This window comes from Arachis duranensis, chromosome 9, assembly GCF_000817695.3.
Source record: "Arachis duranensis cultivar V14167 chromosome 9, aradu.V14167.gnm2.J7QH, whole genome shotgun sequence".
Taxonomy (NCBI): Eukaryota; Viridiplantae; Streptophyta; class Magnoliopsida; order Fabales; family Fabaceae; genus Arachis; species Arachis duranensis.
Genome location: NC_029780.3, coordinates 69,250,995 through 69,262,175, shown reverse-complemented (window position 1 = coordinate 69,262,175; position 11,181 = coordinate 69,250,995). Strand labels below are relative to the sequence as shown.

The 11,181-nt window shown below is 37.5% G+C and overlaps 2 protein-coding genes across 2 annotated transcripts; one reads left to right on the top strand and one right to left on the bottom strand.

The window, feature by feature from the left end:
- The first annotated feature begins 1,297 nt into the window (after positions 1–1,297).
- On the top strand, positions 1,298–4,274 carry LOC110275720 (protein FAR1-RELATED SEQUENCE 9-like). The gene is made up of 5 exons (XM_021131936.1): positions 1,298–1,750; positions 1,894–3,615; positions 3,720–3,800; positions 3,897–3,980; positions 4,083–4,274. Exons 1-5 carry the CDS (start codon positions 1,298–1,300, stop codon positions 4,272–4,274), a joined length of 2,532 nt encoding a protein of 843 aa, XP_020987595.1.
- Positions 4,275–6,589: 2,315 nt separating this feature from the next.
- LOC107465872 (uncharacterized) lies at positions 6,590–7,666 on the bottom strand. Its single transcript, XM_016084847.1, has 4 exons — positions 7,553–7,666; positions 7,099–7,461; positions 6,705–6,932; positions 6,590–6,598 (listed from the first exon to the last, which is right to left on the bottom strand). The coding sequence occupies exons 1-4, from the start codon at positions 7,664–7,666 to the stop codon at positions 6,590–6,592; spliced, it is 714 nt and encodes a 237-aa protein (XP_015940333.1).
- Positions 7,667–11,181: the final 3,515 nt, after the last annotated feature.

The following is an 11,181-nucleotide window of genomic DNA, read 5'->3' as shown; positions in this document are numbered from 1 at the left end:
TTCACTCTCTCAATCTACCAAAACTTTGAATCTCTCTATCATCTCATTCTCTCTAAAACTACCTGACTGCCACTGGTACCATTTTTTAATGATAAATGAAGGTTAAATATAAATTCAGATGGTGGCGTCGAGAGTTAAGTTAATCAACTATATCAAGCGCTTCTTTAATCGGATTTAGAATAATGGCACCATACAACACATAAATCTAAGGATTTAGCTATGAGATTTTATAGATATTCTTTATAATTTGGTGATTTCTTCCAAACCCATGGCAAATTTGTGGGTAAGTTACCCTTGCTCATGTGTCATCATCTCAGCCATTGATCAAAAAATTTTTCAAACTTCCATTAATGCATTCATTGATTATAACAAAAGCCTTTAATGAACATATACCATAACAAATACTATATTAATTATTGTATACATATACTGTATAGTGTATTAGGGAACATTTACAATTATAATTTGTAATCTCTAACTTGTTTTTCATTTTAAAAAATACCCTCCATTTCTTCCTGAAATTCAACATGCATGTCTAAAAACTTGGAAAACGCATAGAATCCACTACCCATGGTTTTTTTTATCCTTTGTTCTATACCCACTACCCAACCCTGAAAGTTGTTATCCAGAACCCACTACCCAACGCCGTTTGATTTTTTCCCCGTCGTTCTATACCCAGCGTCCATTTAGCAAGAATGATGTCGTTCGAGTAACAGGTTCCGGTACTAGTGCTCTGGTTCCGTCAGATTGCCGTTGACGTCAACTGAGGAGAGGGCGAACGCTAAACTGATGTGGTTCCAGTAGAGAAATTTGTAGCTGAACTTCTGCTTGATTTGTAACTGTGGCTGCTTGAAGCTGGTTTACCAACATTCATTTTTTGGCTGGCTTCGAATTAGGTGCGTCTGATTTGGCAAGGTCACATCCCTCCGAGAGTGCATTTTTTATCCGTTCAAACTCAAACTTTGGTTGTCATCAAGGTATGTCGGATTAAGTTTTTTTGTTAATCCAGATTAGTTTAATTTGGATGATGGTCTATGCCTTTTAAATGGTTCTCTGTTTAGGGTGTTGGGTTGCTATTCTGGAATTTGAAAATTAAGTAACATTATCCAGTTCTATGCTGTGGCTAGGTTTGGGAAATTGAAATTAAAACCTTATACTGGGGTCGTAAACAATTGGGTTAGTTTAATTGGTTTTGGTTCATTTAATTTTAAATGTAGCTTAGTTTAGCTACCCGTAGTTGCTGCTGTTGGATCTGTCTATTGACATTTTTGGGTAAAATTATGGCAGGGGTTAAATTATGTCCATAAACGAGGTTGATGTGAAGAATGATTCTGATAATGATTTGGGTGATGATTTCGATTATCAACCGAATGTAGAAGATGATGCTGAAGACGACGATGTGGATTCGCTGGATTCTACTAGCAAGAGTGAAGAAGTTTGTGGTGTAAAAAGAATAGCAGATTTAATGGTGGAGGATATTTGGAACCTAGAGTTTAGGACAGAGGATGAGGCTTGCCAATTTTATAACACTTATTCTTGTTGGCATGGATTTGTAATGAGGAAGGACGACATGGTTAGGGATAATCAAGGTAGAATCATTAGCAGGCAACTTGTTTGCAACAAAGAGGGGTGGAGGAATGTGAGGTATCTTGATCTGGATGATAGATCAAGGGAGGCAAGGTCACTAACGCGAACCAAGTGTCCAGCTCGGCTTAGGGTAAAGCTTGATTATGGCTACGGTATATGGAAGGTATCATGTTTTGTGGAATCTCACAATTTGTGCATCTGGTTCCGGCCAATCGTCGTCTCAGTGTCACTGATAAAGTCCAAGTGGAAAATCTTCATAATTTTGGTATCAAGACCTGCCATATTATGGGGTATATTGCGTTCCAGAAGGGTGGATATCGTCATGCTGGCTTCACATGCAAAGATTTGTACAACCACATTGATCGTTATCGTCAGTCGAAAGTTAAAAACGGGGATGCCAATGCGGCAATAAACTATTTGATTGGCAAGTCAAACAACGATCCGCTGTTCTTTGGAAAGTATACGTTCACTAGTGACGAAAGGCTCGAGCATATTTTTTGGGCAGATGGGCAGTCAATTATCAACTATCACTGCTTTGGGGATATTGTTGCCTTTGATTCAACCTCCAAGAAGAATAAATACAACAAGCCTTTTGTCATTTTCTCCGGATGCAATCATCACGGGCAGACTGTTATATTCAGCTTCGGCCTACTATCCGACGAAAGCACAGAGACGTATAAGTGGTTGTTGGAAACTTTTGTTGAAGCGATGGGTGGGAAAAGTCCTAAAGCAGTAATAACTGAAGGAGACCTTGCCATGCGAGATGCAATCAAGAATGTTCTTCCTGATGCGACCCATCAGTTATGCGGATGGCATTTGCAGAGAAATGCATGTGAAAATATAAAGAATCCTAATTTTCTGCGCGATTTTAAGTGTCTTATATACGACAACAACGACCACAGAGAGTTTGATCGGAGATGGGCAGCCATTTTGGATAAGCACAACCTTGTTGGGAGTACCTGGATGGAAAAGACGTACGAAACTCGTGCGATGTGGTCCCATTGTTTCCTCCGGGATAAGTTTTTCGGTTACATAAGGACGACATCACAATACGAAGGTATAAATTCTCTCATCAGATTTTATGTTAATCGCAAGAACACCCTCATTGATTTCATGCATAACCTGGATAGGGCCTTAAAGGAGTATAGAAACAATGAATTAATAGCTGACTTTAAGTCTCAGCTCTCAGAGCCAGTGATGATTACGTCGTTGGAGGTATATGAAAGATCTGCATCATGTTATTTCACGCGAAACATTTTCAAGGAAATTCGTAATGAGATTCAGAGGGCAGGGGCTTTGAATATCAAGGTACTAAGCACAACCTTGGACAAGGTCGAGTTCAGTGTGACTGCTCTCGGAGACCCGGCCAAAGATCGACGGGTGGAAGTCGATAGAGGTAAAAATCTGTTCTCGTGCTCGTGCAAGATGTTTGAATCACGTGGTATTCCGTGTAGTCATGTCTTCTGTGCCATGAAGTTCGAAAACATACTTGAGTTTCCAGATTCGTTGATCTACAAAAGGTGGACAAAGAATGCAAAGAACGAATTTATTATCACAGAAATGCCTGTGAATGATGACATCGAAAGGGTCTTAAAGTTTCGAGTTGGTGCATTAGCATCGAATTGCAACAAGCTGTGTGATATTGCTTGTAAGGATCTTGCAGACTTTGATGAAGTCCAGTCTGAACTTGTCAATTTAGTTATCCACCTGCAGTCACGCAAACAAGGTAAGTCAACTCCTAATGTTAACGTGGAAGGCATCAACGATCCCTTTGTTGTCAAAAGCAAAGGAGCCCCTTCCAAGAGGTCTTCTTGGAGGAAGAAGAGAGCATGCTCTAATTGCCACAAGTACGGTCATTACTACAAGCGCTGTCCAGATCTGATGCAGCATAGTGTGGAAGGTAAACCTCACAATCGATCAGACGGCAATGCATCAGCCAAGGACTCAGTTTTTAGTCCAGAAAGGTTTGGTAATTCTTTGAGGTCGATCTCAGTTAAGTCCGAACACCACTTAGGACCTAAGACGAAGGTACGATTTGTTTATTCTAACTAGACTCCTGCTGTGAATATCTTTTTCGGTGTGTGTTCCTTTAAAAACCATTAAACTATGTGAATGTTCCTGTGATTGCACAGCCTTTTAAAAAGGGTGGAACAAGGAAGTTTACGGCGACGGGTATGAGGAACCGGAAGGGTAAAGATAACACTTTTGATGAGGTAATTTTTTTGAATCTAAACCTCTAATTTCTGTGTCATGAACTGGGTAAATTAATGAAGATCTCGTTGTTCTTGTTTAAAAAATTTATAAAACAGCGGAGCCTCCATGAAAGCAGTGAATCCATTGACATCGTGTCCACGAATGGTTTTTTTAACAAAAATGTCTACTTGTTAACACAGGTGTGATGCGTAAAACTCTCCTTAACCACTTTGCGATGAATGACCGTTATGGTTTTATGCATGATTATGGTTTCTGATTGGGGATTATGATGTCATAAGCAGGTAAAGGAGCCACAGCAGGACAAGAGACATTCATTCATGAACTATGAATGCGTTAATGATGTCATTGATGAGAAATGTGACACACCACATGTGCAGATCGATGTCCGAGATCCGTTACCATCGTCACTGCCTTGTGGCAACAAACAAGGATCGTACATGGCATTGTTCGCGTCGATGCATAGGACACTTTGACCATTTGAAGGAATTAGTCTTCTGAATATAGTGCAATGGAAATATAATTGGTTCTAAAAGCATGATGTATCATGATTTACTGACTGCAATGTATTTGTCGTTGCTTGGTATTGAGGAGTTTTAACGTGTACTTATTTCCGTTAACTGTGAATATGTCCCTTAGGATAAGTATGTGATTTGCTTACATTGCTGTATTCTCGTTGCAGTTAATTGTGGTTGATTTTTGGGTAACAAGTTCCTACCATTGTGATTATGCAATTCAGTTGATCAATTAGAGTTGTGTAATTTGATTTTTTTCCCTACTTAGTCCATTATGATGAAAATCATGTTCACTGATATGCATGTGTTTTGCGTACATTGCTGTATTTTAGTTGCAGTTTATTGTGGTTGCATTTGGGGTAAGGACTTCCTACCATTATGGTTATGCAATACATTTGATAAATTAGAGCTATGTTAATGGATTATTTTCCCTTCATAGTGCATTTGATTTACCAACCAAATTATTAGATTGAATGGGTTGTAGTCTCCAAGGTTGAATTGTTCATAGATGGTTGTAAATCTCTTTTGTGACGTTGAGGTTGTGAATCTATTTTGTTATTATGGATTTCGTATATTAATTGGAAATTTTTTTAAGGGGAGATGGCACACTGTGTATGAAAGCAGTTTCAAATATATATGTGTCATCAATGTATTATATATGAAGCAGAAAATCGTAAACATAAACACATTTATATTCGTTTAGGTTCAATAACATTTTGAAGTTGTTAGAGTTTTACATACTGACAGAATTTAAAAGTGGGAACAACACATGTTTGAAACCCTGTGGAAATTTCCTTTAGGTTGAACAATAGTTATGTTATCAGCTATTTGACTACAACCTGACTTTGATAGGCAGGGTTTTGCTTCCTGAGATTGAGAGCTTGAATATTTCCAAAATGTAGTCATCTGGTATCTATAACATTGTTGACTATTATGACCTGATATTAAAAATTAATTAACAATGACTGTAAGAAAAGTATTTGTTAAGACAGTTCAAGAAAGCATAGACTGCAACATTATAATTACTATTGTTCGCATGTACCTCATCCGTTAGTGTTTCTGGATATCATTAGGTGGCCTGAAGAATGACCTAAAAATCAACCTGGTTGCACAAACAACAATGCCAAAAAATAACATATACAGAAATTTAGTATTCATTGAAGCAAAGAAATCAAATATTCACATACCCGAAAATAAAAGATCCACCAAACTACTACCAATCCTGTTTTCTTTGGGTATTAGGTTCGTCATCAATTTCCTTTCGCACTGGACACAACCTTCTCCGTGTTGTTTCCAATGTTTCAACCCCTGTCCATCTGATTTCAAAGTGATTAAAAAAAATCAATCAAATGAGAAACACACAGATCCTTATAACTTATAACGTACAAAGTCAAACATGTTAATCGAAGGGGAAAACGAAGTAGTTCTTACCATGAAGATATAGTGTTGAACGCCTTAAAGGTAGTAGCCACCACAAACATGATATGGCTGAGGTGATAGGATGATAATATCAAAGTATGCGGTTACCTACTTTGTTTGCGATTCTGGATCACCCTCTGATTACATCTGCTTAAGGACCATAAGAAAAAAAAAGTTCACACTCCACGCTGGACCTGGGACCCAGTTGAGATCTAAGCCCAACTACAATAAATTACCCAGCCTTGACTTATTAAAGGAAACTATTGTTGGGCTATTTAACTCATTGACTGGGCCGGATTAATTTTTTAATATTCTGTTTATATACCAAAAATTAAACGATTTTTCATTAAACCAAGTTAAACATTAAAAAAAAAACTAGTGACATATGGCTTCCTTCAAACATTACTGGTGTGTTCATCTTTCTCGAGTCACTTTTTTTTCTTTAACATTTCAAGGTCCAAGAAAACCAATTTTAAAAAACCCCCCTAAAAATGACCAATTTAATACCCAACATATTAAAATAGTTTCATTTACAAAAACATGAGGTTTTTCTTGTCTTCCTAACCGATTGGGGCAGATTTTTTTTAAAAGTTTTTGTAAAGGCCAACAAAGTAATAAATTCATTCTGGCATTACTTAAATAAAAAGAAAAAAAAGGCAACTCTGCCATGTGTACTTGGAAAACAAATTTTTGCCCAATCAAGTTAAAATGGTAAAGTGAATAAAAAAGTGCAAAAACCTATAACATTTGCGAATACGATTCTCATTTACTTAATACCCAAAGTTGTTTTCAACTTAATAACACCCAAAAAAAAGTCAAAATAATTGCTCACCAACCAAGAAACATATAATCTAGTTTCATAGTTCCTAAAACAACGGGAAAAGTCTTAGCATGATATATCCACAAAGATGTCAAATACAGGGGCATTACGCCTTCAGTTAATCATCCTTATGCATCCTATCTGCATCGAACCTGGAGGATCATCACTGGCTCAGTTGATATCACCTCGAAGACCCCCACACCACCTGGCTTGAAGTTGCACAATGAAGCAAAGTTCTCCCATCCTCCAGAAATAACGTCGAAGCTACCATCCCTTTTCCCACTGTACCTTGTATATGTAGCTTCGACCCGTATGTGGCCGTGTGTAAGGATGATAGGGTGCCTTTGACCAGTGAAGTGACTGAGATGAGGGACGTTCGGCTGATTATAACACAAGATCTTGCAGTTAGTATTAGCTAATTTAAAGATTTCTTCAGTAGAATAATATTTCAACCAAAATGTTGCAAGAAGTTAATCCTTACCAACAATCACGACGACATCATGGGAGCAGTTAGGTCCATCACAAAAAAGGCCACTTGCTTTTGACCTTTGCGGCAACGGCTCTGGCACTGGCTGAAGGAGGGATGTTGATACACTTTGCAATTTCATAATGACCAGTCCTTACATATGGTTGTTCTTCAGGATCACGGAGTTGGTATGAATTCTCAATGCCACCAAAATCAAAAATTCGGACTTGAAAATTGGAGTTTCCTTTGTGTGTGAAATATAGCATGGAGTCCAGATTGATTTTATACATCTGGTAGAACTCCTCCCAGCCACGAGTCAATGCAATTTTGCCACTTTGGAGTTGCGTCCAAAAGCACCGACAGTGGTTATTCCTTCCGTCAGGGACAACCAGGTCCAGGTAGGGGGTACGGTTTGGTAGCTCATCGGGAGTTATAGGTAATGCCTGTTACACATATCTCAAGTTCTGTCAAAACATCGATAGCATTACAAAAACTTGTAAATTAAAAGGTGTGTAGTCAAGGGATGTGAATTACCAGTTTGAACATTGATGGCCTTATTACTGGCTTCAGAAACCTCAACTTATAGTTATGTGTGGTACGGTGATCCATCGCTTGCACTCCCTTACCCTTGTCCTTCGAAGACGTCATATTTGGCAAGTGTCACACAGAGATCATGTTGAAAAACGAACAAAATCAGAGTTTAACAGACATGCATGTTTTTGGAATTGGAAACAAAGTGGTTCAATTTTTTCACATACAGTGCAACTTTATTTTGTTGAAATGGATTACTGTCGTTAACTATTGAATCTTTAACAGAAAAATCTTTTAATCAAACCTAAATGCATAAAATCCTTTTCAAATGAACAAATGAGAAACCCAAATCAGTCACCCATCCATTTAAAAAAGGTTAACTGGCTAATTTTGATTTTACAATCATTAAATTTTTATTACATTGACACTATATGCAGATGATGATTAACAACCGATCATTATAAGGAGAAGAGTTAGGATAGAGTTTTACCTTGGTTGACATTTTCTCGGAGACGAAGCTGTTGGAGTCGATACCTTCAGCAGCAAATTGATAAAGATAGGCTGGGGTTACTATGAGGAGTGTTTTGTGAAGGAAGATGGAAAGTGAATAGTGAAGGATACTTATGTTACACGCTTTTGAATAAAAAAATAAGGTAAAACGCGAGGTATTAAAACGCGGCGTTTAACAAAAAAAATTGAAATTTTAATTTAGCCATTAAAACCTTGCGTTTTTTGATAATCTCTAACAAATATTCCGTCCTATCCCAATAAGTCTCCGTAACTCCCTCTCCATCAATTCCCGTTGTTAACGAAAAACTAAATAAAGTTTAATTTGCCTTCCAAAAAAAAAAAACGAAATCCTAGGAAATTGAAATTATTAATTGTTTGCTATTAACCCAATTAATGTTAGCAAAGCTGTTGAAACACATTATTTAATTAATCGGTTTCTACGTAACTACTACTATTTCCTTTCAAAGTTAAATTCTTCAACATTTGTTACTAGCGAAATTAATGCTAGATTAAAATATAACCGGTTGAATCTCGAAACAAAGTTTTTAATTTTTTTGAAATTTAAATTCAATTTTTTAAATCATTTGATTACTGGGTATCTTATATTTTTTTAATGCCTGTAACTACCTATTTTGATAACTATTACTACTTAAACTTAAATTATTAAATGAAAATTATTAACCTACATAAAACTAAAAAAATCTTTAATGTTCGAGGCAAAATTAACCGGATAAATTAAAATGTTGAAATCATTTAATTACTGGTTTTCTTGATACCTAATAGTATTTAACAAATAAACTAGTTTACAATTCTAATCAAATTAAATATTAAATTAGTTATAACATTTTCTTTAACAACAACGTGTATTAGGAAGGGATAATAATTTTGAAAACATTTTCTTATTCAATTAAATGGGATTTCTGCACATTTATAAGCTACACATTTCCAAAATATTTTGATAATCAATCAATTAAAGAATATTTTACGTTTTCCAAACATTAGGATAATACAGAGTTGGATAATAATAATTACCCTCTACCACTGATTCGACGTTTGGATCAATCTCACATTGAAAAGTTTAATAAATTCTCAACTAACATAGTAACATTGCAAAAAAACTCAAAAGAAAAAAGTTACACTCATTAATCAACTATTCTTCGTCTGAACACTTCCTTGGCATCTCCCTCCCTTCAATCACAGCCATCTTCAAAGTAATTAAACAAGAATGGAACCTGGATTCCGATAAGCTTGTTCTTCGAATTTTTACTACATCCTTTGATAGCAGCCGTATCTGTAAAGAATAAAATCGAGCATATTTAAATCACTGCATGCAGAGAAGAAGTAAAGATAGAGTGACGAAATGTTTAGCTACTCCATTCTTTTAGGTTTCGCTCCCCTGTTTTTTATTTGCTGTTGTTTCTTTATGTTGGTTAGGTATGTTAATGCATTAAGGAACATACAACAATCGTACAACCAGTTTTATGTCTTCGAGCTCTTTGAAACAGATGTACATATATCCATAATTTTTCCTTCTTTTGTTGTTATGCTTCTGTTAAAAAACATTTGGAAAACTAACTATGCCATGGTTTTGTCTTGTACCACTGATCTTTATTTAATAGACACTCAAGACAATTGCCTCCACATCACGCCCAAGAGAGACGGTAACAGGTTCTGAATTAAGGGAGCTGATTTAGGGAGGAAACGACGCATGTATAGACAATCTTCTTTGCTGAGTTTGGAGCTTAGATACGTTGGCTGGGGAGTATTCTACATGATCGTCAGGGACATTAACCGGAGAGATAAACCTCTGTGTGTCATTGATGAACTGTATGCGTCGAAGGTGTTGCCTGAACAAATTATACAACGCTTAGCTTCGGTGTGCGGTGCTGGTGGACGAAATTGTGATAACTACAACTTCGCACAACTAACCAGCAAGTGTACTGGGTCATCCAAGTAATAAACCTTACGCGAGTAAGGGTCGATCCCACAGAGATTGTTGGTATGAAGCAAGCTATGGTCACCTTGTAAATCTTAGTCAGGCAAACTCAAATGGATATGGGTGATATACGAATGAAACATAAAGATAAAGATAGAGATACTTATGTAATTCATTGGTGGGAATTTCAGATAAGCGTATGGAGATGCTAGGTCCCTTCCATCTCTCTGCTTTCCTACTGTCTTCATCCAATCCTTCTTACTCCTTTCCATGGCAAGCTGTAAGCAAGGGTTTCACCGTTGTCAGTGGCTACCTCCCATCCTCTCAGTGGAAATGTTCAACGCACCCTGTCACGGCACGGCTATCCATCTGTTGGTTCTCAATCAGGCCGGAATAGAATCCAGTGATTCTTTTGCGTCTGTCACTAACGCCCCGCCTTCAGGAGTTTGAAGCACGTCACAGTCATTCAATCATTGAATCCTACTCAGAATACCACAGACAAGGTTGGTACGAATGAATATCTTAGAACAAGAACAAGCGGAGTTGAATAGAAGAACAATAGTAATTGCATTAATACTCGAGGTACAGCAGAGCTCCACACCTTAATCTATGGTGTGTAGAAACTCCACCGTTGAAAATACATAAGAACAAGGTCTAGGCATGGCCGTGAGGCCAGCCCCCATGATCTAAGATAGCATAAGACTAAAGATAGCTACCAAGATCTGATCTAAGAACTAGACGTCCAAAGATGAAAATACAGTAGCAAAAGGTCCTATTTGTAGAGAATTAGTAGCCTAGGGTTTACAGAGATGAGTAAATGACATAAAAATCCACTTCCGGGCCCACTTGGTGTGTGCTTGGGCTGAGTATTGAAGCAGTTTCGTGTAGAGACTCTTCTTGGAGTTAAACGCCAGCTTTGGTGCCAGTTTGGGCGTTTAACTCCCATCCTTGTGCCAGTTCCGGCGTTTAACGCTGGAAATTCTGAGGGTGACTTTGAACGCCGGTTTGGGCCATCAAATCCTGGGCAAAGTATAAACTATCATATATTGCTGGAAAGCCCAGGATGTCTACTTTCCAAGGCCGTTGAGAGCGCGCCAATTGGGCTTCTGTAGCTCCAGAAAATCTACTTCGAGTGCAGGGAGGTCAGAATCCAACAACATCTGCAGTCCTTTTTAGTCTCTGAATC

What these genes read in the sequence shown, in the direction of transcription:
- LOC110275720 (XM_021131936.1), top strand. Translation starts at nt 1,298, where the DNA reads ATGTCCATAAACGAGGTTGATGTGAAGAATGATTCTGATAATGATTTG. An exon ending in AAGATAACACTTTTGATGAG is followed by an intron (nt 3,801 to 3,896) that starts GTAATTTTTTTG and finishes TTTATAAAACAG; the next exon opens with CGGAGCCTCCATGAAAGCAG. An exon ending in ATGTCTACTTGTTAACACAG is followed by an intron (nt 3,981 to 4,082) that starts GTGTGATGCGTA and finishes TGTCATAAGCAG; the next exon opens with GTAAAGGAGCCACAGCAGGA.
- LOC107465872 (XM_016084847.1), bottom strand. Translation starts at nt 7,666, where the DNA reads ATGACGTCTTCGAAGGACAAGGGTAAGGGAGTGCAAGCGATGGATCAC. An exon ending in GGCCATCAATGTTCAAACTG is followed by an intron (nt 7,462 to 7,552) that starts GTAATTCACATC and finishes TATGTGTAACAG; the next exon opens with GCATTACCTATAACTCCCGA. An exon ending in CCAGAGCCGTTGCCGCAAAG is followed by an intron (nt 6,933 to 7,098) that starts GTCAAAAGCAAG and finishes TGTTATAATCAG; the next exon opens with CCGAACGTCCCTCATCTCAG.